Source organism: Marmota monax, unplaced genomic scaffold (genome assembly GCF_021218885.2).
Source record: "Marmota monax isolate L192 unplaced genomic scaffold, Marmota_monax_Labrador192_F-V1.1 WCK01_AAM20220418_F8-fsc00005, whole genome shotgun sequence".
Lineage (NCBI taxonomy): Eukaryota > Metazoa > Chordata > Mammalia > Rodentia > Sciuridae > Marmota > Marmota monax.
The window spans coordinates 10,525,868-10,551,023 of record NW_026692254.1 but is presented as its reverse complement, the minus strand read 5'-3'; the positions used below and the strand labels follow the sequence as shown (position 1 = coordinate 10,551,023).

The following is a 25,156-nucleotide window of genomic DNA, read 5'->3' as shown; positions in this document are numbered from 1 at the left end:
CTGGGTTCTATCTCCTGCTCATTTCAAAAGTAAAATTAAAAAAAATTACTTTTATAAGGAAACTTAAATTACTATGTGGAAATTGCATTATAGTGGGCCACACTTTTGCAGTATAAATCAATGATAGAGCATATTTTTTATTCCAATAAATGCATTTGCAAAACAGTTCTCATTTAAATGTGGATGGGTGGGGAATAGTGATTTAGTAGGGTATTTGTAGTTACCTTGGGGAGTAGCTGACATGTCCCCTGTGGACTTGAGTTTTGAGCTACCATCTGTGGACTAAACTGTGTTGTAAAAAGCCAACTTAGCTCTTGCTGGTGGCAGTGGTGAAGGGAACTGACTGGCTCAGATGACCTGACTGGCCCATATAAAAGCAGAGCTTGGATGCTGACCTGGCTGGTGGCATCTTTCCCTGCCTTGGCAATCTTGTATTGAAGGTGAGTTTCCTAGCCAGGCTGACCCAGGAGCCAGAGAAAGCCTCAACAGTCTCAGAAAAATCTTGGCTGGGTTGGGGTCCAGAGTTAATTCTGACTTGGTCTCTATGGGTAGCAGTAAGGGTAAGATGGAAAATTCTGACTGGGCAGGCTGGGTCTCTTGGGGAAGTGCCTCCTGGAGATGAAAGTAAGGTAAGGAATTTCCCAGAGGGAGTTACAGAGGGAAAGAGAAGGAAGTGCTAGAGCACAGAACTTATGCCCAGCACATTGACAGTGAGGCAGAAAGACAGATGTAGTACAGAATCAGCTGAGCAGATCATATGCCATGCCGAACATGAATATATATTAACATATTTACCTCTAGCTGCTGGCTGACTTTGTCTGAGTCACTGGACCTTTCTTGACCTCAGTTTGCTCATCTGAAACCCGACTCCTCCTCAATTCCTAGTAGGGATGTTACAAAGATTGGCAGATTGTATAAGTAAAAATGTTTCGGAACACATAATCACTGAGACCAAATGCCAGGAAAGTCAAAGTGGATCTGTTTCTATCAATTTATATAAAACATACATTAGGGAAGCTGCAAATGTGGTGAGATTCTTTGTTATTTGTGTTTTCTTTCTTACTTTCTGTACTGGAAATTGAACCCAAGGACACTCTATCGCTGAGCAACATCTTCAACTATTTTATTTTTATTTTTTAAATTTTGCCTTAGGATCTGGCATAGTTACTGAGGTTCTTGATAAATTGCCCAGCCTAGCCTTGAACTTGTGATCTTCTTGTCTCAGCCTCCCTAGTTACTGGGATTATAGCCACCATGCCCAGCCTATTTGTGTTTTCAAAGTGTTTCCCAGACACTGTTTACATGAGCAAAAAAAGTGGGGTTATAGGCATGGGGGACATCTTTTGAATGACTTTTCAATATGTGGAGGTTTTTTGAAGTGTTAGGAACAGAGACTTTTAGGCTTCTATAGATAAGACTAAATATGAAAAATAATGGAAAGAGAAGTGTGTTTCTTCTCATCCATTTGATATTTAGGGACTGCCCCATGCCAGTGCTCAGGACTTGGGATGCAGGGAGACCTCGGCATCCACAGGAAAGTAGGCAACTATACAACTTTCTCTGCTCAGTGGTAGCAACACATAGGAAAAAGATTGTTTAGGTAACTGTGAACTACCAACCAGATGTGTGTCCAGCTATGCCCTGCAGTGGCTGGATTAGCTTGTGTTAATCCAAGTCTGTGTGCCCTTTGCTGTAAGGTGGAGTTAAAAGTCCTCACATCTGGGGCTGTCCTGCAGCTCAGGTAACTGTGCTCAGGTGACTAGGTGTGTCAAGCCATTGGCGCAATATGTTGTTGGTGCCCTCATCATAATCACTGGGATGTTAGTATGTGGGCTCTTGCACAAGTGTATGTGTGTAAGTGCAGTTTGCATGCATATAGATGGGTACATGTATATGTGCATATGCTTGCCTGTGTATATGTGCACATGTGTTTGTGTGTGTACACATGCATGTATGCTTATACTATAGAATTAAGGCTCTTAGGGAAAAGGGTTTTTGGTTTTTGTGATTTTTTTCCTTTCTTTTTTGATACTGGAGATGAACTGGGGGTATTTTACTACTGATCTACATACTTGTTTTTTATTTTGAGTTAGGGTCTTGCTAAGTTGCTTATGGCACTAAATTGCTGAGGCTGGCCTTGAACTTGGTATCTTTCTGCCTCAGCTTCCTGAGTTGCTGGGATTACAGGTGTGCTGCTCGCTTGGTTTAGAATGGTTGACTCTGGAGTGTGTTGGAGGTGTGAGTAATGTCTGGGATGTATAGTGGGGTTGGGGTTCTGCTGGCTACTGGGCCCTTAGAGACTGGTCTCCCTCCATGCACTATAGGGGGAGAATTCTGCAGTCTCATGACAGACTTGGCAATTTGGGTTCAAGTTGTATTAATAATTCTTTTGACTTTTGAACATTTTGTGATGAGGGCCACAGAATGAAAATGCATTCTTTCTTGTGGAGCCTGGAAAAATAACTCCCTAGTTTGGAAAAATAGCTTCACCTGGCCACTTGTAAACTCCACTGAGCTACCTGCAAACCTTGGAGAAACTGAACAGCAGTCTTCAGGAGCAGGACCTGGGGGCCAATTTGACCAGAGTTTTAAAAACATCTTTTTAGAACATAGATAAAGAAAACTATTCAAATCAAATTAACGAGTTATAAGGCAAATGCCACTTTGGTCAAGAAATGGAATGTTACCAACCTCCCCTTTATGACCATAGCCCCCTCTTCTATATTCCAAATAATCACTGTTCTGTGTTTTTCTTTTTATAGTTTTGTCCTATCCACAAGTTCATCCCTGGACATTATTATTATTATTATTATTATTATTATTATTATTATTATTATTTTGGATACTGGGGATTGAACCCAGGGGTGCTCTATTACTGAGATACATTTTCAATTCTTTTTATTTTCTATTTTGAGGCAGATTCTCACTAAGTTGCTGAGGGGGCCTTGAACTTGTGATCCTTCTGCCTCATCCTCCCAGGTCAATGTAATCAAAGGTGTGTGCTCGGCCTGGCCCCTGTCACAATATTTTTGATGTCTTTTTAAATGAAAGGGATGGGTTGCCCTCTATCCCTTTCATTTTCTTAAACTTTGTTGTAGCACTTGGCCATTTGTCCCTGGTGTCCCTCTGTTCTCTGTGTTTCCTACAGATGGGCAGTTGGATCCCAAGACAGGATTAGGCTCTGGTTGGACACTCAGCCAGAATGAAGGAAATACAAATATCTCTCCTTGAGCTCTTAGAAGCTAATCATACTCAGTGAAGTTTTTGGTCTTTTTGCCTTTTGTGTTTTGCAGCTTTTAAGGGATTTTAAAAATTGCAGCATAAAGTAATACAGAAAGGTGCCCGTGTGTGTGTGTGTGTGTGTGTGTGTGCTGGGGATTGAACCCAAGGTCTTGTTCATGCTCAGTATGCACTCTACCACTGAGCTATGCCCTCAGTCCAGGTGCCCATATCTTAAACAGACAACTAGGTAGAAAAGTTTTGCCTCTGAGTGTACACCTATTTCAAGAAAAGTGACATTGCCAGCTCTCCCAGACAGTTCCCACAGGCTCACATCTACTGTTTCTTATACCTGTAGTTTTGTATTTCCCCTTCTGTGCACTATATGAAGCCTCCATAATGCACTCTCTCATCCTGCCACTGGTGGCCATGGTGACTGCATCTCAGTTACAGACCAATGCACACACTGTGTGGGCATGTGGTGGGGTGGAAGGACAAGCTCCTAATGGTCCCCCTTTTGTTTTCACAGCTTGTGTTTGATTACCAGCCAGGCGATGTCTTTGGCTGTGTGGCTGACATTGGCTGGATAACAGGACACAGCTACGTGGTGTATGGACCCCTCTGCAATGGAGCCACCAGTGTCCTTTTTGAGAGCACTCCTGTTTACCCCGATGCTGGTAAGAACTGAAGATCCTGTTTGGGTTCCAGCACTGGTGGTAGGGAAGGGAAAAGGCCTGCATTAAGGCATAGGCTGAGCTCTGGAAAGGGGTGGTTCTTGTGATTGACAAGACACTAACTAAAGTGGACACTGGAGTGGCTTGGCCTTGAGCACTGCTGAGTGGACTGGCACCTATCAGAGTGTCTTCAGGAAGATTAGATGCTCAATATGAAGGAGTCTGATTATGAGCCAGAAGCTACCTCATCTCAAAACTACCCACTGCAGTGTTCCTGTCTGTCTAACTTAAGATGCTTGCCTTGGGCCAATACCTTAGCACTGTCCCTCTCACCTCTGTGGCCACCTCACCTGACCAGATCCATCCTTTCCTTGAAGCCCAGGCCAGCTGCCCCCCTATCCTGTCCTTCCTAGCCCTTCTGCTAGATCCTTTAAGGCCATGTATGGCCTGGAGCCACTTTGTTAAATTGAGATCACTTTGAGAACATGGTCACATCTTGCTGCCTGCGGTATCTTCTCTCACATAACATACTGTCCCCAAATAATTTGTTTTAATGTAATAGAACCATAGCAACTCTGCCTGTGGACTCTTGCCCCGAGCATTCTACAGTGCATAGACTTCTTTCTTACCTCCCCTGGCTTCTCTTAGCTGACAAATGGGGATGGATACAACCAAGGAAGTGGGTGTAGGGGCAATGCTAGGGATGGAGAGTCATGGCCCATGTGGTCTCACTTGCATCATTTCAGGGAATGGTGTGAGTTTGGTTTTGGTGGGAGGAGGGGTCAGGTGTGTGCATGCTAGGCATACTGGGTACATGGCTTTGTGTACACACAGCAGAGATTGTGCTACTAGGGGTAAGACCACTAACTCCTTTAGGGGTCCTTTAATTTGTGACTATGTCAAAGTTTGATGTCATTTTTGAAAACTCATAGTGATATCCCTTTGAGCTAATTCCTGTCTAGCTCATGTGGGGTACACATTGTGGATGTAGTCATCCAAATCCAGGTGCAAACATGCTGCCTTGGATTTGGGGAGTACTGGGAGGAGGCTGCCTTTAGGACCTCTCTCTGTCAGGGACAGGTATGGGTCTCTTTTTTTGTGACTACACTACATGTAGATGTCTGTGTATACCCTGCACTCAGTAACACTGGGCTTGTCTCCAGATGTGTTTAAAATAGATGGTGTTTGATAGATTCTCCTATTGACTGTGGGTTTGGGCTCTTTTGTAGGTCGGTATTGGGAGACAGTGCAGAGGTTAAAGATCAATCAGTTCTATGGAGCCCCAACAGCTGTCCGGCTATTGCTGAAATATGGCGACACTTGGGTGAAGAAGTATGACCGCTCCTCCCTGCGGACACTGGGGTCAGGTGAGTGGCCTACCTTGTGGCAGGAGAAGGTCTGCCTGAGTGGGCTGTCAAAATCTGGATGGGCTTAGCGGCAACATGGGCTGTTCTTCCAGGAGACATTGGACTGGGGGAGAGGTGCTTCTGAGCAGGAGGCAGACAACAGGAGAGTATTTCACTATTTTGGCAACAGTGGGTCTAAACTGGTAAGCACAGGATGAATACCAGCCCTTTGCGGGTATTTTATCAGGGCAGACACTTAAGGCAGAGGCACTTCTTTTTTCCTTCCCATTGAGGTATAAGACATGGTAAAATGTACAAATGTCAAGGGCTTAGCTTGAGGAATGTTTACTTACAGACTTAAATTGATGACCAACACTCCAATCAAACTCTAGAAATAGAAGAATATAGAATAGAATACAGAAGGCTCTGTATAGTATCCCCTATCCATGACTGCTTTTGGCCTTTCTTATGGTGGGTTAATTTTTGTGGGATTTTTTGCTTTGTTTTGATTTTTGGCTTTTGTGCTAGGGATTGAATCCAGGGGAGCTTTACCACTGAGCTATATTCCTAGCCCTTTTAATTTTTATTTTGAGATTGGGGCTCACCAAATTGCTGAGACTGGCCTTGAACTTTCGACCCTTCTACCTTAGTCTCCCCAGTCACTGGGTTTATAGGTGTGGGTCAGTGTTCCTGGTTAATTTGTGTGTTTTGGATTTTGTACAAATAGGCAAAGAGCATGCTGTGTGAGTCATAGAGGTTTGTTTATTTTCACAGCTCTGTGGTATCCCATTGGACGGATATACCATAATTTATTATCCATTCTACTCTTGAGGGTAGTTTATAGTTTCTGTTATGAACAGAGATGCTATGACTGTATGTGTCCACTTTTGGTGGGTATTTACACTCTTTTTTGGGGGGGGTAGGGTACTGGTGATTGAACTCAGGGGCACTTGACCACTGAGCCACATCCCCAACCCTATTTTGTATTTTATTTAGAGACAGGGTCTCACTGAGTTGCTTAGCACCTCACTTTTGCTGAAGCTGGCTTTGAAGTTGTGATCCTCCTGCCTCAGCCTCTCAATAATATGCCACTAACCCAGCTCTACACTCATTTGTGGAGTGTGTCAAGAGTCAAATTTTGGGGTGATAGGGTAAATGTATATTTATTATTTTTATTTTTTGTTACTCAGCATGGATCCCAGGCCTTCATGTATTCTAGAAAGCACTCTACTAAGCTACATCCCCAGCTCTATATTTAGCTTTAAAATATTTGGCTCAATGATTGTCTAAAGTAGTTGTATTAGGCATGGTTAGTCTTAAATATTAATAAATATGTCTCAATTCCCCCTCAAAAAAATTCTGTACCAAATTGTATTCCTACAGTGTATGTGATACTTGTGTCTCCCACATTCTTGGTGACTTTTTGCTTTTTGACCTCCTAATAGTGAAAACACCTTGGTATCCTTTATATTTCTCTGATGACCACAAACATGATAACTTACAGCTTTTCAGATCTCCCCAGATGTCCTTTAGAAAAATTACAGAGCTGTTTCCCCCTTGACAATCTCTTCCTTTTAGTTTCAGGTTTATTTGAGATCTTTTAATTTCTTTTTTCTTTCATGTGTGGATTCAGTGGGAGAACCTATCAACCATGAGGCTTGGGAGTGGCTCTACACGGTGGTGGGGGACAGCAGATGTACGCTGGTGGACACATGGTGGCAGACAGGTGAGACTATTCCCGAGGAGAAGGAGACATGGTCTGGGGGTGCTGGTCTCAGTATAAGCCTTGATTCTGGAGGGTCTAGTGGGTGAGGCTGAGACCAAGGTTTGAGCTGTCAGAAGGAAGTGTGATGAGTACCACGTGCATGAGTCTCTTCGACACATGGCTGCTGTTTTACAGCTGTTAAGATTGTGTGTAATGACTTCTGAGCCTCAGTTTCCTCACTTGTAAAGTGAGTACTCCCTCACAGGCTCTGGGTGAGGATGAAATGAGACGACACAACTCAGGTATGTGGCCCAGGCCTGGCATGTAGTAAGTTCTCAGTATTCACTTCTCTCCCTTCCTGCCTTGCCTCGCCTCACTTTCCTTTCCTTCTCCTTTCCCCTTCTTCTTTCCTATTTCCTTCCAGCCCTCCTTCCCTCCTTCCCTCCTTTCCTCTCTTTCTCCCCTTCTCTTTCTTCCCTCCCTCCCCTTCCACCCTTTCTTCCTCCCTTGTTGCTAGAAATCCAACCCCGGGTCTCTCACATGCTAGGCAAGCACTCAATCACTGAGCTACATTCCCAGCCCCAAGGGGCCCTTTTCTGAACACTGGTACATCTGATGGGGACAGGGCACTGTGTTACAAGAGACCATAAGTTTAAATTCTAGTGGGAGAAAGAAGTGTTTCTGTGGGCATTTTGTTTTGATCTGTCCCCGCCTCTCTGGGATGTCTGACGTACAGGGATGTTTGGGCAAGAGGTCACTGCTGATAAAATAACGCAACTCTCCAAGGTCTCCATCTTCAAGTAGCCAGCAAGTGAGATGTTCTGAATAGCACAGTTCTTGTTCATTCAGAAAGTCACAGATGGAGATTCTTTTACAGCTCAGTCTCAGGATGTATTTCCATGCAGACAGAGACGAGTGGGAGAGATGACACGAGGATTAGGCTTTGTGGGCCTCTCTTATTTGTTGGGTCAAATGGGCACTGACCCAGATCAGTTCTTTTCCTCCATCTTACTATGTAAGTGAGTGGACTCTGCCCTCTCCTATTTCACACAGGGTCTGACACAGAAGGGTCCCTGAGCAGAGGGAGGCCTCTGCCCCAGCTGCAGAATGTGGAGTTTCCAGGACTGAGCCCTGCATTAGGGTTCTGCTTGTGTCCCTGTGGAGGGACCCAAACCCAAGCCTAGTTTGCCCCAGCCAGGCGCGGTGGTACATACCTGTAATTCCAGCGGCTTGGGAGGCTGAGGCAGGAGGATCATGAGTTCAAAGCCAGTCTCAGCAACAGCGGGGCACTAAGCAATTCAGTGAGACCCTGTCTCTAAATAAAATACAAAAAAGGGCTGGGCATGTGGCTCAGTGGTTGAGTGCCCTGAGTTCAATCCCTGGTACCAAAAAAAAAAAAGTTTTTGTGCCCCAGAAAGCATGGTCCCATCCACCTTCCACTTTGGCAGAGCACAGAAGATGTGTCACAAGTCCTTTGAGGATATAGTATGGACAAACTTGTCACTGACTCCCAGGCTAATCTGGCATTTCTTCTCATTATCCTTGCAGAAACAGGAGGCATCTGCATTGCACCTCGGCCTTCAGAAGAAGGGGCAGAAATCCTCCCTGGCATGGCCATGAGGCCCTTTTTTGGCATCATCCCTGCTCTCCTGGATGAGAAGGTGTGTGAGGGCCCTGTGGAGGTTGTTCCTCTGCACCCGCACCTAACTGCAATCACCAGGCATCCTCCTGCTTCCCCTGTCTATTCTACTCTCCTTTCCCTCATTGTGTGTACCCAGGGTCTGGACTCTAAATCACAGACCAGAGTCCCCATGCAGCACTTATGCAGTCCCCTCTCAGAGAGACATTTGATGGCATCACAGCATAGAGTGAGCCCAGGGCTTTCCTTAGGTGCCTCTGGAGGAAAGTTTGAGGCAGTTCTACTTGGACCCTGGCTTGTCATTTTTCTGCCTCAGGCCAAGCTGATTTTCAGTTCTTTACTTGTCAGTCTACCCATTCTCTCACACTCGTCTCCCTGGGTCTGCAGGGAAATGTCATGGAGGGCAGTGATGTCTCTGGGGCCCTGTGCATCTCCCAGGCCTGGCCAGGAATGGCTCGGACTATCTATGGCGACCACCAGAGATTCATAGATTCCTACTTCAAGGCATATCCAGGTGAGTGTGCTGAAGAAGGGACTTTCATGCCTATCCCATAGATTCATGGAATCATATTTCCATGGATTACTGAAATGCTTTAAGTTAATAGCAGTTGAGTGCATTGCAATGCAATGGTTAAGAATAGGCCCTCTGGGGGCATGAATTTAAATCCAGCCTTCTCTTTCTTTACCTCCCTGACATTTCTTATCTCTACCATGCAAGTCAGTCCCACCTCAGGGGCCTGTGTGGGGCTTGGTGGACATGGGTGTGAAGCCCATAAGCACAGCACCTGGCCCATAGTGGGCATCCTGTTAGCTATTAGGAAAGATGAATGAAATGGAAAACTGTCATAAATTCTGAGAGTTTTCTTACAATTTACTTTTCAAAAAAATTTGTTCTATTTAGTTATATATGACAGTAGAATGCACTTTGACACATCATACATAAATAGAATATAAGTTCCCATTCTTCTGGTTGTACATGATGTAGAATTATACTGGTCATGTAGTCATATATGCCCATAGGGTATTAATGTCAGACTCATTCTACCATCATTTCTACTCTCTATTCCCCTCCTCTCCCTTCACTCCCCTCTGCCTAATCCAAAGTGACTGTATTCTTCCCAACAACCCCTCCTCCCCTGCACACTGTGGATATGTAGATATGTAGATATCAGAGAAAACATTCAGCCTTTGGATTTTGGGGATTGGCCTTATTTCGCTTAGTATGATAGTCTCCAGCTCCATTCATTTACCTGCAAATGTCATCATTTCATTATTCTTTAAGTCTGAGTAATATTTCATTGTGTATGTACACCACATTTTCTCTATCCATTCATCTGTTGAAGGACACCTAGGTTGGTTCCATAGTTTAGCTATTGTGAGTTGAGCTGCTATAAGTATTGATGTGGCTGCTTCACTATAGTATGCTGATTTAAGATCCTTTGGGTATAAACCGAGGAATGGGATAGCTGGGTCAAATGGTGGTTCTATTCCAAGTTTTCTGAGGAATCTCCATACTGCTTTCCATAATGGTTACACCAATTTGCAGTCCCACCAGCAATTTATGAGTGTACCTTTTCCCCCACATCCTTGCCAACACTTATTGTTGTTTGTCTTCATAATAGCTGCCATTCTGACTGAAGTGAGATGAAATCTTCGAGTAGTTTGGATTTGCATTTCTCTAATTGCTATAGATGTTGAAATTTTTTTTTATATATTTGTTGACCAACCATATTTCTTCTTCTGTAAAGTATCTGTTCATTTCCTTAGCCCATTTATTGATTGGGTTACTTGTTTTTGGGGCTTAAGTTTTTTTTGAATTCTTTATATATCCTGTAGATTAATGCTCTATTTGAGGTGCAGTTTACTTTTATTTTTTTCTTAGTTTGCTTTTGTGTTATTGGATCAGAAGTGTATATGAACACCATCTTCCCTATCTTTTTGAAACTAGTAATTTTCTCAATAAATCTTAAGCTTAGGGAGCTGAGACTCATCATTTGGGAGAAGCTTCTTGAAGGCAATACTTGTCTGTGTTCTGCTTCCTGGACTTTCGCAGTCTTCACAGGATCAATGTTCTGTTGTTCAGTGCCACCTGCACCTTCACTAGAACACAGCCAAGTGGTACTATTTAGAGGTGTCTACATTAGGAGTTGACAGGAAGGCCAGGAGGTCAGGAATTCAGCTAAGCACTGGACTTCAGTTTTGGTCTGTAGAGTGAGGTTGGAACATGGGTCCCTCTGTTTCTCATGGAAGCTGGAAGTTCTGTGGGTTCTGGTCTCAAGTTCTTGGTGCTGTTCCCCCTGCTGTGGTGCAGGCTATTACTTCACAGGAGATGGGGCTCACAGAACTGAGGGTGGCTATTACCAGATCACAGGGCGCATGGATGACGTCATCAACATCAGTGGCCATCGCTTGGGGACCGCGGAGATCGAGGATGCGATGGTGAGCTTGGCCTGGACCTTCTCCTTTGCCCCTGCACCTCTGTGATGCCTCTCTTGACCTCTGAGTTGGGGTGGGAATGTGCAACCTGAGTTACCTTCAGCACCCTGGGGTCACCATGTTTTGCACTTTTCTTCTCTGTCATGCACAGGCTGACCACCCTGCAGTGCCGGAAACTGCTGTCATTGGCTACCCCCATGACATCAAAGGGGAAGGTAAGTGGCTGCAGGATACAGTCCTCTTTGATTCCTGATCTGATGCCCATCACAGGAACCCTAATAAAAGGAGTAGACCTGCTCCCTTCCCCTCCCATCCCTGTGCCCTATCTAGAGTTTGTCTATTCCTTCCATGCTCCCTCTCCCTACACCACTATGGGGTTAGAAATGATGGTGGAATGTGATGGACATTATTATCCAGAGTACATGGATGAAGGCACAAATGGTGTGAATAGACTTTGTATATAACCAGAGATATGAAAAATTGTGCTCTATATGTGTAATAAGAATTGTAATGCATTCCGCTGTCATATATAAATAAAAAATAATTTTAAAAAAGGAGTAGACCTGGAGGGCAGGACCATAGTTTTTTTTTTTTTTTTTTTTTTAATGGGTGAAGCTGTTGTTTTTCTTCTCAAGTGGAGATTTTGGGTGAGGAATCTGGACATTGTACGTGTTAGGCTAGGGTGAATTCTGAAATACCCAGGCTTCACTGACCTTTAAGGACACTCTTTCACAAGAAGCTGTGACCTGTTTGGCCCTTGGCTGGTCTTGAGAAATTTCCTCCTGGCACTGTTCAAGCTCTGTTACAGAGAGTTCATAAGAAAATGTCCAGTGGGCTGGGGATGTGGCTCAAGTGGTAGTGCGCTCGCCTGGCATGCGCGCGGCCCGGGTTCGATCCTCAGCACCACACACAAACAAAGATGTTGTGTCCTCCAAATACATAAAAAAAAAAAAAAGAAAATGTCCAGCCATATTAGTCCTCCCCTGTTCACCTGTTCACCTGCTTGGTCACAATGTTCGTGTCAGCTCTGCCTTTGCCATGTCTGTACGTCACAGTGCAGGAGCAGTGTGCTGGGACTCTGGAGAAACCTGACCCGTGATTCCCATTGCATGTTGACATGCAGGGGGAGGTAAAATGAGTGATCGGAATGGTATTCTCTACTGAGGACACGCTTTGTTCCAAAGCCTGCTGATTCCTAAGTGGCTGTGTCTGGGGAAGGGCAGGAGTGCTGGAGTATTGTAAAGCCAAGTCAACAGTGGCCACACTGACCCGGTATAGTGTGACCCAGACATATGCTGATCCTATTCCAGGGCATTGCTGGATAGGCAGACCTCTTCTGCCCTACCAGTAGCCTGGGATTGAGTGTTTACCTTACTTCTTTTAGGGGCATCCTGTGTCACAACTTGTCCCAAATATCACATGCCTCCCTGCCACATTTGTGTTCCGCTATTTACTCAACTACTTTATTTTTATTTGCTTTAGTGTTGGGCTCTGAACCCAGGGCCTCATGTATGCTAAACATATGCTCTACCACTGAGCTACAACTCAATCCTTCAAGTACTTTCCTCAAATTGACCCATTGTAGAATTTAAAATTTATTTAAATGCTTTAAAAACAGCATTTTCAGTTGCCATGATGTGTGATGAGGCTGCTGTGGCATTGTTAATAGGAGACCAGAATTGTTAATGGGAGAGCTGTGAGTGGCAGTGCCCAGCAGAGGTGTGGGCTGGACATAATTAGGGTGGGAAGAGAGTGAAGATAGGAAAGTTCTTCACATATGACTTGGGTAACTTCTAAAGGGACCTCACACTGGCAGGAGTCTAGACCCAACCTCTGGAGATCCTCCAAACTGGTACATTTCCGGAGTCTGGAAGCTGTGGGAGCTGAGTGTGTCTGAGTCCCACGGATGAGCAGTGCTTCCTGCTCAGGGTCTGGGACCCTAGGAGGACAAAGGTATTGCTGAGGGGCTGGTGATCCCAGGTACCTTCTGCCCTGTCCTGGGGGTTCATCAGCCCCTGGAAAAACCCCAGAAAATAAGTGCAAAGTCAGGGAAGGTACATTGGAAAGCAAACTTGGAACAAAATGTAGGGGGTATGTGATAGTCACTACCTTTCACAGGGCAGCTTAAGGTCTGGCAGATTGTGTTGGGGTTGTCCTCTCCTGGGGTGGCATAGCCCAGGATGCAGGTGTCTCTGAGGCTGTTTCAGAGGAGAGAGTCTTGGCTGCAGGGCACCTGACTCAGTGCTCTCAGGGCTCTTGGGCTCTTTCCATACCCATCAATAGCTCTAAGCATTTTTGCTCATCCTAAGCAAGTCTTTATTATCTGGCCTTTCAATACCTGCCAGGCTGTTGGGAGAAAATGTACATTTCATGGGTGTAATGATATGCATTTTCTTGGTTTCTAACAAATTTAAACATCTCTTTATCTGTAATCTATGAGTAACCCATTAAGTTCTTGGTTAGCCCCAAAGCTGATTGTCAATGCTATTATGTATCCATCAATACACCCTCTATTTTGCACTTGGTCTGAGTGAGGGGAGCCCCAGTTTAATTAAGTTTAGTTTAATTAAGACTAGTTTAATTAAGACTCAGACTCTTTGAGCCTCTGACCAGGGTCTCATGCCTCTGACCTCTGATATCCTGGGCCTTATCCATTTCCTTCTAACTCTTAACTGTTTCTTCCTTTCATGTGGTTTCCTCCCTTCATCTGTATAAGAACTCAATAGTCCAGGCCCACTTCCAATCCCATATCAACTAATAGGATGACAAAAATGGGGTTCTTTCCAGTAAAGATCTCACAACCTCATGGATGGGGGTAGTAGGACTGACAACAAACTTTACACAGCAAGTACCATAACTAGTTTTATGGGCAGAGTCAGGAAAAGTATCACAGAGTACAAAGGGGCTGAACTGGGTCTTGAGGGATGAATAGGAGTTTTCCAGGTGATTTGCATAGGCAAAAGCTGTACTTGCCTGCAGATTGTAGTTTGTTTAGGAAATAATCATTTACTGATGGATTTAACAAGCATTTATTAAGCATCTGTTGTGTTCAGTGTATGGTATCAGATGCTGGGGACACAGCAGGGGTAAAATAGACAAAGTGTTAACCTTTAGGGAGCCAACAGCAGAGGGGAGAGAACAAAAATAAACATGGTCAATGAGGAAACCACATAGTGTATTAGGTGAGATATGTGCTAGCAGAAGAATGAATTAAGATGAGGGGAATTAGTGCAGGAATTAACAGGCAAATGAACCATAAAAAGAGCTACACACATGTATATAGAAACTTAATGTATGAGAGAAAGGATGTTACAAGTCAGTGGGAAGGGACAGGGTATCACAAATGGTATTGGGGAAGTGACTATTCATGTGGAGAACAATAGGATTAGATCCTTGTGTGATAGTGGAATCCATTGTACATCCTTTCTATAACTTGCTAGGATATTGATAAGCAAAGCCTAGTGTTTGCACTAAGATATGGGTTGGCCAGGGCTGCCAGCAGCATTTTTTTTGTCATGATGGAACTGTTCCATATCTATATCTGCTCTGTCCAGCAGAGCAGCTCCTGTCACATGTGGTATCGATTAGCACTCAAAATGTGGCTCATGCATTTGAGGAATGCGATTATAATTTAATTTAATGTAAAATAAACAGCCACTGTGGCAAGTGGCTGCTATATTATATTGGCCACATACTTGTGAGGCTGGTGCCCACCAACTTTGTCTGTGTCCATCAGCCCACATCACGGGTTCTCTCACAGCTGAGCCAACAGTAGCTAATTCACACGACAGTATATGTCCTGCCAAACTCTCAACCACATGACTGCCCTTCCAGGGTGCTTGTGATCAAGTAATCACTGCCACTTTGCCATGCAACGGTCATACATCTTTAGGGCTGCGAGGAAACCAGCTGCCATAGTGTCACCAACGTAGGGCTTAAAGATTTTTTGGATTTATGGTAGGTTATACAAAACATTTTGCTTTGTGAGGTATCTTGTATGGTCCAACATCCTCAAACCTTTGCTTTCCTTCCAGCTGCATTTGCTTTCATTGTGTTGAAAGATGATGTGGGTGGCGCGGACATGGTGGTGAGTGAACTCAAGTCTATGGTGGCCACCAAGATTGCCAAATACGCCGTGCCTGATCAGATTCTGGTGAGTGGATGGCACTGCTCATTTTAAGCCTACTTCCCCGAATTATGAAATAGTGAAGCTTTTGTGAGTGTATTTCTTCTTTACAGTTAAAACTGACATTAGTAGTATTTTCCCTGGATGATAGATGAGAATGACAAGAGACAGGGAGGATCTGTAGCACCCAAAGCTTATGGCACTTATCTGTTTAGGAGAGTTCTGGGCAAGATTAGATGTTCTTGTACTTTGGCATTTGGAGGCTGGTTACGGATGCAGTACTAGGTAGTAAAGAATACTAGAAATATTATTTTATTTTCTGCAAAAAATAAAATAATATTTCTAGTATCTGGGTATCTGTGCTAGCTTTCCTTTTCTGTGACAAAATACCTGAGATAATCAACTTAGAAGGATGAAAGGTTTATTTTGGTTCACAGTTTCAGAGATTTCTGTCCATGGTTGGTTGGGCCTGTGTGGCATAGTACATCATGGGCAGGGAGCACATGGTGGGGCCAAGCTGCTCATGTCATGGCAACTGGGAAGCAGAGAGAGAGAGAGAGAGGGGCCAGGGTTCTGAAATATCCTTCTAGGTCACGCTACCAGTGACCTGAGTTCCTTCTACTGGGTCCCACCTCTTAAAGGTTCTACCCTCTCCCAACAGCACCACAGGCTAAGTCTTCAACACATGGCCTTCAGGGGATGTTTATGATCCAGACCATAACAATATTGAATTTAGGGCCTTGTGCAAACTAGGCAAGTGTTCTACCACTGAGCCACACCCCAGCCAAATAAGGGATATTAGATAGAGAGACATGTGGAAAATACCAGAATTTTCTAGCCCTGTGTAGTTTTTCTGAACACATCTCCAGGTTCCAGTGAGAGAGATCACTCATCTGAAAGATCTAAGGGGCAGAACTAGGCCACCTTTTCATCCCTTTAGCTTTTCTCATTCCTTTCTTCATTAACTTTTTCCCTACTACCATTCCTGAGTTGCTGATTGTCCTCTGGAGCAGAAGGGGCCTAGCTTCATTTGGTATTATTCACAATACTGGCCTAGTGACTAGAGTTTTTAGGTGAAGTGAAATGTTTCCAAAGGCAGAATTGCTAAAGTTGTTAAAGATGTCACATTTATGAAGCCCTGGGTTCACTCCCCAGCACCAAAGGGAGGTGGGGGAGATCCCAAACACTGCTCTTAAAGTATTGGCATTTGCATTGATGGACATAGCTGTTTGAAAATGCTAAATGTTAAAAATTTCAGACTGCAAGACAAAATTTTTCTGTTAAATGGTTCTCACCTCTTGTGTAAAACAGACCAACTAAGTCTCTGTCTGGGGATGGAGATAAGGTGCCTGTGCTTGGATCTGCTGCTACCTGGGGAACCTCACATGGTATAGCTGTTAGGACAGAGGTGATTACTCAGCTGACCTGGACTGGTGTGGCCTTCAGCGAAGCCCCCCATGGTTGATGCTGTCCTTTGGGTTAATTCCAGCATTAGATCCAGGTTGTAGGAAGAGAAAGCCAGAGACTATGGACCCCATCCTTCTTTGATGTGGGCCCATATATCAGTGAGCCTCTTCGAGTCCCTAGTGAGGGGTATCATTCCCCCAAGCAGAGTCCTTATCTCAGTATAGCCAGATATACCCAATTCTGATGCTTCTGCTGTCCTTACCAGGTGGTAAAGCGTCTTCCTAAAACTCGATCTGGGAAAGTCATGCGGCGGCTCCTGAGGAAGATCATCACTGGCGGAGCCCAGGACTTGGGGGACACCACCACTCTGGAGGACCCCAGTGTCATCACCGAAATTCTGAGCGCCTTCCAGAAATACAAAGACAAGCAGGCTGCTGCCAAGTGAGAAGGCACACTTCTACCTGGACACTCAGACTATGATCGGCACCTAGGCTCTACACGTTCTCCTCAAATGTCACCCTGAGGTGGCTAACTCTTGTCCTAGTACATAGCCCACATGTACCGCCCAGAGTGTGAAGTGGGGCTGAAGACTCTTTCTTTCTTCTAGGGGGACCCCAGAGTTATATAACCTGTGAAGAGGTACTGTCAGATGGGGATAGCACTTGTTACACTTATCCTGGCTTTGGTTTCCAAGAATTAAAATCATTGTCATCCACATCTGTGTCCCTTTGAGACAGCACAGGGAGGCGAGAAGCCTAGTAGAGGAGCCAGCTCCTCGGACTTAAGAGCTAGAAGCAACCATTGTTTTCTGCTGATGTTCTTAGATACAAAAGGCAGAGATTTTATTTTTTATACTTTTATATTTGGGGAGAATAATGTGCAAGCACTCAAGAGTACTGTGACGATTTCCTTATATACACTCATTGTAACAGTTATGAAAATCTCCCTTTTTGCCTACACTGGTGAGAAACATGGGGACAATCAGAGGATGCTCTTTTTGTTTTTTAGTGTGATTTGAAATCTGATTCACATATTTGCATAGCTCTCCTAAGAACTTGCCAGCTTGTAATTTGATGTCCATTTTCTGGTGTCTATTTCTCCAGTACTTGGTTTGTGTTATAAATAGAATTAACTCCTAAGCAATAGGGTGAACATGCTCACCTTTATTTCTGAAGCTACTCCTGTGGGCATTTTTCTCCAAGATATGATCTGGAAAGGTTTTCTTCCCCCCAGATGCCTCTTGGTAGGAGGTGAACATGCTCCAAATATGTACAGCCATTCAGAGAAGCCAGTGAAAACTCAGGTGACTTGTTATAGCACTAGTGCTGCCTGACTCTTTCTGCCCTTCTTTCTGTGGTTGCAGCAATAACTACTGTGGTCCAATGATGAGACTTGGAGCTTCTAATCAAGTCTCTCTCTTTTTCAATGTGCCTTAAGTCCTCCGAACATTAGCAAAATGATGTAAATCATGAGGCCACTGAGTGCTTATTTCATGGAGAGTGTACAAAACATGTGTGGGTCTGCTCACAGGTGCAGGTCATCAGGGAGCAGGGCCCTCAAGGGCAGGGAAAGGCTGTCCTATCTACCCTACAGTGCCTTGTAGCTATGTAGGTGTTCAGGGAGTGTCTGGGGTACTGAACACCTTCTATGGGGCCTTGCTGTGCTGGCCTCTTAGTGATCAGGCGAGTATACTGTGATCCTAGGATGTGGCAGTGGCCATAGCACGCACACTTTGAATAATGGTGCTTCTTTATTACCATTAGCAACAAAGAGCCACGCACTGGACTTGGTGGGCCATAGTTATGACACTGTTTATGAAATGGCTTATGTTTCTACGTTGCTGATATAAACTCTCAGGATGATCTGCAGGGGTGTTCAAATAAAGCTTTATTTTGTCCATTCTCTTATTATGGTGATGTTTTTGGTTAAGGCTAGTCTTTGTTGCTGAATGTAACCCTAGGGCCCTATTCACTCAAAAGATAACACTTAAAAATATATCTAGGCTGGGGTATAGCTCAGTGGTAGAATGCTTGCCTAGCATATGTGAAGCTCTGAGTTTGATCCCTAGGAGTGTAATAACAAACGAACAGTCTGTTTTCTTATAGGGAATAAATATACACTAACAGCTTACCTATATTTGTTATTTGACAAATTTACTTGGCTTTGAATTACTGTGCTTTCCAACACACTAGCTCTTTGTAGCTATTTAGTTATAAATTAAATGAAATCTAATAAAAATGTAGTCACTCAGTTATTGTACCCTCATTTCAAATGTTTAGTACCTGCAACATGTCCACTGGACAACAGGGAGACAAACATTCCCATCACCACACAAAGGTATAGTGTGTGGTGCTGGTGTGGAGGGTAATAGAAGTGAGGAAGGAAGCAAGATCCTGGGTAGCCAGAAGGCGAACATGAGCAGGATAGCCCACATCTAGGGTAGCCCCACTCTAGGTGTGGCAGGGAAGGATTTCTGTATCCTGCCCCAAATGCAGGAGCGGGATTTTTATCAGAACACAACTGAGCTATCTCCTGCAAAGCCTGGACACCTGCTGTCTCATAAGTCAGAGCTGGAGTGACTATTCCCAAGGGATGTTTTCTTGAGCCACTGAGTTTGGATGAGCATAGAGATGGGGTGCTGGGATGCTGGGAGGACCCCTGGGTGTCCATCTGAGGCAGACTCTGAATGCATGGAAGAGCAACTCACTGGGAAAAGACATGTTTTTGCACCTTTGGATCCTGTGGGAACTAATAGTAGGATTTGCTCTTGAGTTGTGTAGCCACACACCCTTCCCCAGGCAGGGCCTCATGTGGCTATTCTGGTAGAGTGTCCCTGATTTTCTGTGGGCAGCCATCCTCACTCCACTCTCAGTGACCCCACTCTGACTGCAAGGGTGGGTTTGTCATGATAATTTCTAGTATCATAGTCCCTGGCCTAAGTGACAGGTTCTGGCCTGGCCATGTGATACTGTCGGGGCCACTGAGGAACAAAAGGACACCATGGGTAAAGGGACTACTGCCCACTCCCTGCTGGATAAGGCAGGATGTGGACACCAAAGATAGGGCCTATTGGAGAAAAGGCCACATGGGGAATGGAGCCTGAGGGATAAGCTCAGGCCCCATAAAAATGCTGGGACTCACCCTGCTCTCAGACTTTCCTTCTTGTTTTTGATTTTCTGTCATCACTGAAATGTCCTGACAAGCACCAAAATTTGTGACACTGAGATGCAGAGAGATTAGGCAGCTACAGTGATGGCAGAGATGGGGCACCTAAGTGGAGAAACAGAGAGGAACGTCAGACTGGGTTTCAAAGACTGTCAGTCTGAACAATAAGTGCCCCTCAGGCCAGCATGCTAGATTACTTTGGTAATGACCACAAGCCAGGGAGGCAAATCACAGATTTAGGAAGGAGCAGTGTGTGCCTTCTAAGGTAATTTCCACTTGAACTACTAGCTAAAGCAAAAGTTGCTGTGCTTAAAGGGAAATTCAGCTTTTCGGCATGACTAGTTCCTAAAGGAAGTATGTCCCTATTAAATTTTAAAATAAAATATAACAAAAAATCATGGCTAACAGTTCAACATTTCATGATTTTACTGCCCACGTTTTATCAAAAGATAAATCATGAGATGACGTTAGGTGTGCATTCATCCCCGTTTCACGCACAACATCTGATTTTATGGTAAAGAAAAGGTTCCATGAATTTCCCCTCATTTCCCTGGATAGAAGAGGGAGATTTGGCCTTGGGACAAGTAGAGGTTAGCCTGAGGTGTGGGAGTTCTCTGAGAGCTGATATGCTTGTGCTGCGTCACCCGCCCTCATAATACCCCACATCAGGGAAGTGACAGAAACTTTTAGATTTATTGAGCACAGTGTGCAAGGGAGGCCCTGTGATAGGTTGTGGAGCCCATGACCCTGTCTCACCCTTATGTTGCCTCTACCTCAGGTAGACATTCTTCTCCCCACTTCCTGCCAGGAGCTGGATTTGGATGTAGTATGTGTTATTCAGCTTTGCACTGCTGTGACCAAAATATCCTACAAGCACAACTTAGAGGAGGAAAGATTTATTTTGGCTCATGGTTTCAGAGGATTCAGTCCATTGTTGACTGGCTCCAAGGCAGAAACTGCATGGTGGAGGACGTGGCAGAGAGAAGTGCTCCACTGATTTGGGGAGTCATCTAGTGGATCAATCCACTGATCAAATGGATTAATCCACTGGTGAGATCAGAGCCTCCACGATCCAATCAATCATTGCCTACAATCTCACCTCTGAAACTTGCTTGCTGCATTGGGGACAATGCTTTCAACACATAAGTGTTTGGGGGACATTCCAGATCCAAACCACAACATAGCACATCTGGCCCCATAGCCTGTGCCCTTGATCCTGTTTTCAACATGTGTGGCCCCTTCCTGGGGGTGGGGGAGCTTTTGAAAGATACTGACATCTCTGTATTTTTTTAAGGCATCTTAACTGTTAAACTTTGAAGAACTCTATGAATTGGTTATCTTTTCTTCTTCTTTTTTTTTTTTTCAGCACTGGGAATTGAACTCAGGGGCACTATACCACTGAGCTATATTCCCAACTCTTTTTTTGTTTGTTTGTCTTTTTGAGACAGGGACTCACCAAGTTTGAGGCTAGACTAGAATTCATAATCCTCCTGCATCAACCTCCAGAGTTGCTGTGATTACAGGCATTTGCCATCATGCCAGACTGAAATGCTTATCTTGGATGGGGAAAGAAGAAGTTTAAATATAGATCAAGAGAGTACTTGCCTGAAGATGATTTGTTTTTTATTTGGTAGAAGGTGTGCCAAATTGAGATTTAATAATCTCTACTCTGAATTATAGAATTTTTTCACTTCATTTTATTTGGGAATTCTGCTGTATAACAGGATTAAACCAAACAAACATATAATTTCTGAGTCTGTAAATACCAGTTGGGTTTTGTTGTTGTCTTTTGCTTTTTTGTTTTTGGTGTCTGAGATTGAACACAGGGCTTCATGCATGATAAGCATGTGCTCTACTGCTGAGCTACAGCTCAGACCCCACCGGTTGGTTTATTTATTTATTATTATTATTTTTTTGGCACTGGGGATTCAACCCAGGGGTGCTCTAAAACTGAGTTACATCCCCAGGCCCTTTTCAAACAGGGTCTGGCTAAGTTGCTGAGGCTGGCCTTGAACTTGCAATCCTCCTGCCTGAGTCTCTGGAATTTCTAGGATTACAGGCAAATACCACCACGCCCAGTCACCACTTGTTTTTTAACCATCCTATCAAAGTGAGGAAGAAATGAGTTTTTCTATGCTCCAAATGTTTGTTTTCCCTGCCCCCTGAACTTCATTTGTTGAAACTCTAACCTCCAAAGTGATGGTATTAGGAGTTGAGCCTTTGCATGGGATTAGTGCCTTAATAGAGACACCAAAAAGCCTGCTTCCTCTGTTTTCTGCCATGTGAGAATATAAGACAACAGCCAGTTGCAAGCCAGGAAACAGGTTCTTACCAGATGTCAAATCTGCCAGTGCCTGGTTTTAAACTTCCAGCCTCTAGAACTGACAAATAAATCTTTTTTAAGTTACCCAGACTATGGTATTTTGTTATAGCTGCCCAAAGTGAGACAACTTTCCTACTTCACAGTGTCCTGGGGAAAAAATGGGAGTGGAGGGTGGGTTCTAGACTATCCTGCCAGATATACTACTGACAGAGTTCTGGAGATAAGCTGCCCCCCTCAAACTACAGATGAAGACACTGAAAAATGATGAGGCTACTTGCCCAATTGCTGACAGTTATCTTCTGGGGCCTGTGACAATGCTCCCTTGGTAACCACAGAAATAATTAACAAACAGAGTTGCTCTGGGGTTTCTGGGCAAGGTTCCCTCTTTCTCCAGCTTCCAAAATTCCTTTTCTATCTTTACCTATTATTTATGTAATACTCTTTGCTACTCCAAAGAAATTGCTGCAAAGCAGATGATGGGCATCCAGCCTCCCCCAGCTATCCTGTGGCAGGGTTTGGTCAAAAGGTACCCTGACCTTGCAGGAAGGAATACAGTTCTGGATTTGGTATTATGATCTTATTTCCTAGGGACTGTATAGAAAGATATCATTAAAAGTACAAAACACCTGGGTGTTTTTTTCTTTGATTTTTTTACTTATTTTTTTTTTACTGGTGTATTATAGTTGTACATAATGGTAGGATCTGTTGGTACATATTCATACATGCACACAATATAACAATATAATTTGGCCAATATCATTCCCCAGTATTTTCCCTTTCCCTCTCCACCTCTCTTTCCTCTACTCTACATATCTCCTTTCAATTTTTATGAGATTCCTCCATGTTTCTTTTCCTTTTTTAATATCTAGTGTCCACATATGAGAGAAAACATACAATCATGTGGGTATTTTTTTTCCACTGGTGCTTAGCTCATTCACATGATGACATGATGATCAGAGAACATACTGCTATGATTTTAGCCCTTCTGAAATTGGTTGATGTTTGCTTCATGCTCAGCCTACCACCAATTTATTTACTTTTCAGTGAGATGGGGGTCTCACTATGTTGCCCAGGTTTTCCCCTAACTTCTGGGCTCAAGTGATCCTCTTGCCTTAGCATCCTGAGCAGCTGGGACTACAGTTGAGCATCACGTGTCCAGTTTTCTGGATCCTGGGGTAGCAACTTACTAGGTTGGAGCCTATAGGAGCAAGGCACCCAGGGACTTTCTTCTCAAAGACTTTCAAACAAGTTCACACTTTTACACCCCTTAGCCTAGGATGGGCAGGGTTCACACTTTTACACCCTCAGCCTGGGAAAGGTATCTTTCCTATTTTCTTTGTATAAAGTATTTGGCTTCTTAATGGTGCTAATCTCTTCAGCAACCACATTCTCCTTGGCCCCATTTTTAACAGCACTCCTTTTCTGGTCAAATTTTCAAATTTACTCTGTTTTTTGCTCCTGATCTCAATGTAAATCTGGTTAAATGCAGTCAGCAATACCCATGCTACTGCCTGAATACTGTGTTGCTTTGAAACTCCCTGTCAGATTAATTAGTCCATCACCTTTAAGCTGCCTCACACAAACCTCAGGGCATGGACAAAATGTAGACAAGTTCTTTGTCAGAATGTAAGGCAAATTGTCTCTAATCCAGTCCTAGTTTCCATATGAAAATAAATATGGATCAACACCCCCAGCAGCACTTTGGGTGTTATAACTGATGTGACAATTTTTGTTATTTAAACTCCTAAAAGAGTCCTAGTTTCCATCTGAAACCACAGCAGCAGAGTTTTTATTGTCTGTTTTCCTATCGGCATTCTGCTCTTTTGAACCCCCACCAGAATTGCCCATTAAGCTTTGCTTCTCATTCTGAGGCTTCTCTAGCCTGCATATCTAAACTTCTTGGTACCAATTTTCTGTTAGTCAGCTTTCTGTCACCATGACCAGATACCTAAGAAAATCAACTTTGAGGATGAAATATTTATTTTGGCTCAGAGTTTCAGAATTTTCAACCCATGGTCACTTGGCTCCACTGATTCTGGGCCTGTGTTGAGAAGGACATGGTGGAACAAAGTATTCACCTTATGGCAACAAGGAAGGAGAGAGAGAAATGAAGTGAGAGAAGGAGAGAGAAGAGGCTGGGGTTTCAATGAATGATTCAAGGTCATACCCCCTGTGACTTTCTTCCTCCAACTAGCCCTACCTCCTGAAGTTTCCACCACCTCCCAATAGTGCCACTAGTTGGGGACAAAGCCTTTAACATATGAGCCTTTGGGGAACAGTTTACATCCAAAGTACAATATATATCATGTCTGATATTAGTATAGCCACATCTGCTTTCTTTTTGTTGGTGTTTGCATGGATTACTTTCCATCTATTTGATTTTGATATTTCTATATTCTTATATTTTTGATATGTCCCTTTTAAGTAGTATATAGTTGCACTTTTGTTTTTTAATGGTGCTAGGGATTGAATTCAGGGCTAATAATAATTGAATTCATGCAAATAATAAGTATTGATCAACACCCCCAGCATGCACTTTGGGTATTATAACTGATGTGACAATCTTTGTTATTTAAATGATATACTTAGTTCATTTATATTTAATATAATATATATTTGGGTTCAAATATACCATCTAACTCAGTGCTTTCTGTTTTGCCTATTCAGTTTTATATTCTGCCTTCCTTTGGAGTGATATTTATTATTATTTCCTGCCCTCTCTTGATTAGCTTGAAATTATAAATTCTGACTATTCTTTTAATCAATACCCTAGCTTATATGTTGCATCCTTGACATATTAAAACTCATATTAATTGGTAGCTTTACCCTCTTTCCAGTCAATGAAGATATCTAAGAACATAACTCTCTCTGAACTTATAAACCATATATTTTAATTTCCCCTAGATTTAATTCTATAAGGCATAACTGTTTTATACATCATTGTTTTTCTACAGACTATATATTTAGATTCACCCATATATTTATCATTTTGGTCCATTTCTCTCCTTTCCATATATCTAAGTTTCCATCTGTTTCTTCTTGAAAACACCCTTTATAGTTTCCTTTAATGTGTCTCTGTTGGCAAAAAAAAAAAATCATTTAGTTTATGTCTATCT

At 43.5% G+C, this 25,156-nt stretch overlaps 1 protein-coding gene across 1 annotated transcript in view; it reads left to right on the top strand.

Annotated features, from left to right (window-relative positions):
- Acss1 (acyl-CoA synthetase short chain family member 1) overlaps nt 1–18,802 on the top strand; it is a 61,081-nt gene extending 42,279 nt beyond the window's left edge. Inside the window, exons 6-14 of the mRNA XM_046435340.2 lie at nt 3,749–3,896; nt 5,123–5,260; nt 6,873–6,965; nt 8,493–8,605; nt 8,971–9,097; nt 10,895–11,022; nt 11,171–11,234; nt 15,054–15,172; nt 16,818–18,802. Of these exons, the coding sequence (XP_046291296.1) occupies nt 3,749–3,896; nt 5,123–5,260; nt 6,873–6,965; nt 8,493–8,605; nt 8,971–9,097; nt 10,895–11,022; nt 11,171–11,234; nt 15,054–15,172; nt 16,818–16,997 (1,110 nt within the window). The 3' untranslated portion in view covers nt 16,998–18,802. The remainder of the gene's footprint in view (nt 1–3,748; nt 3,897–5,122; nt 5,261–6,872; nt 6,966–8,492; nt 8,606–8,970; nt 9,098–10,894; nt 11,023–11,170; nt 11,235–15,053; nt 15,173–16,817) is intronic.
- The last annotated feature ends 6,354 nt before the right edge of the window (nt 18,803–25,156 follow it).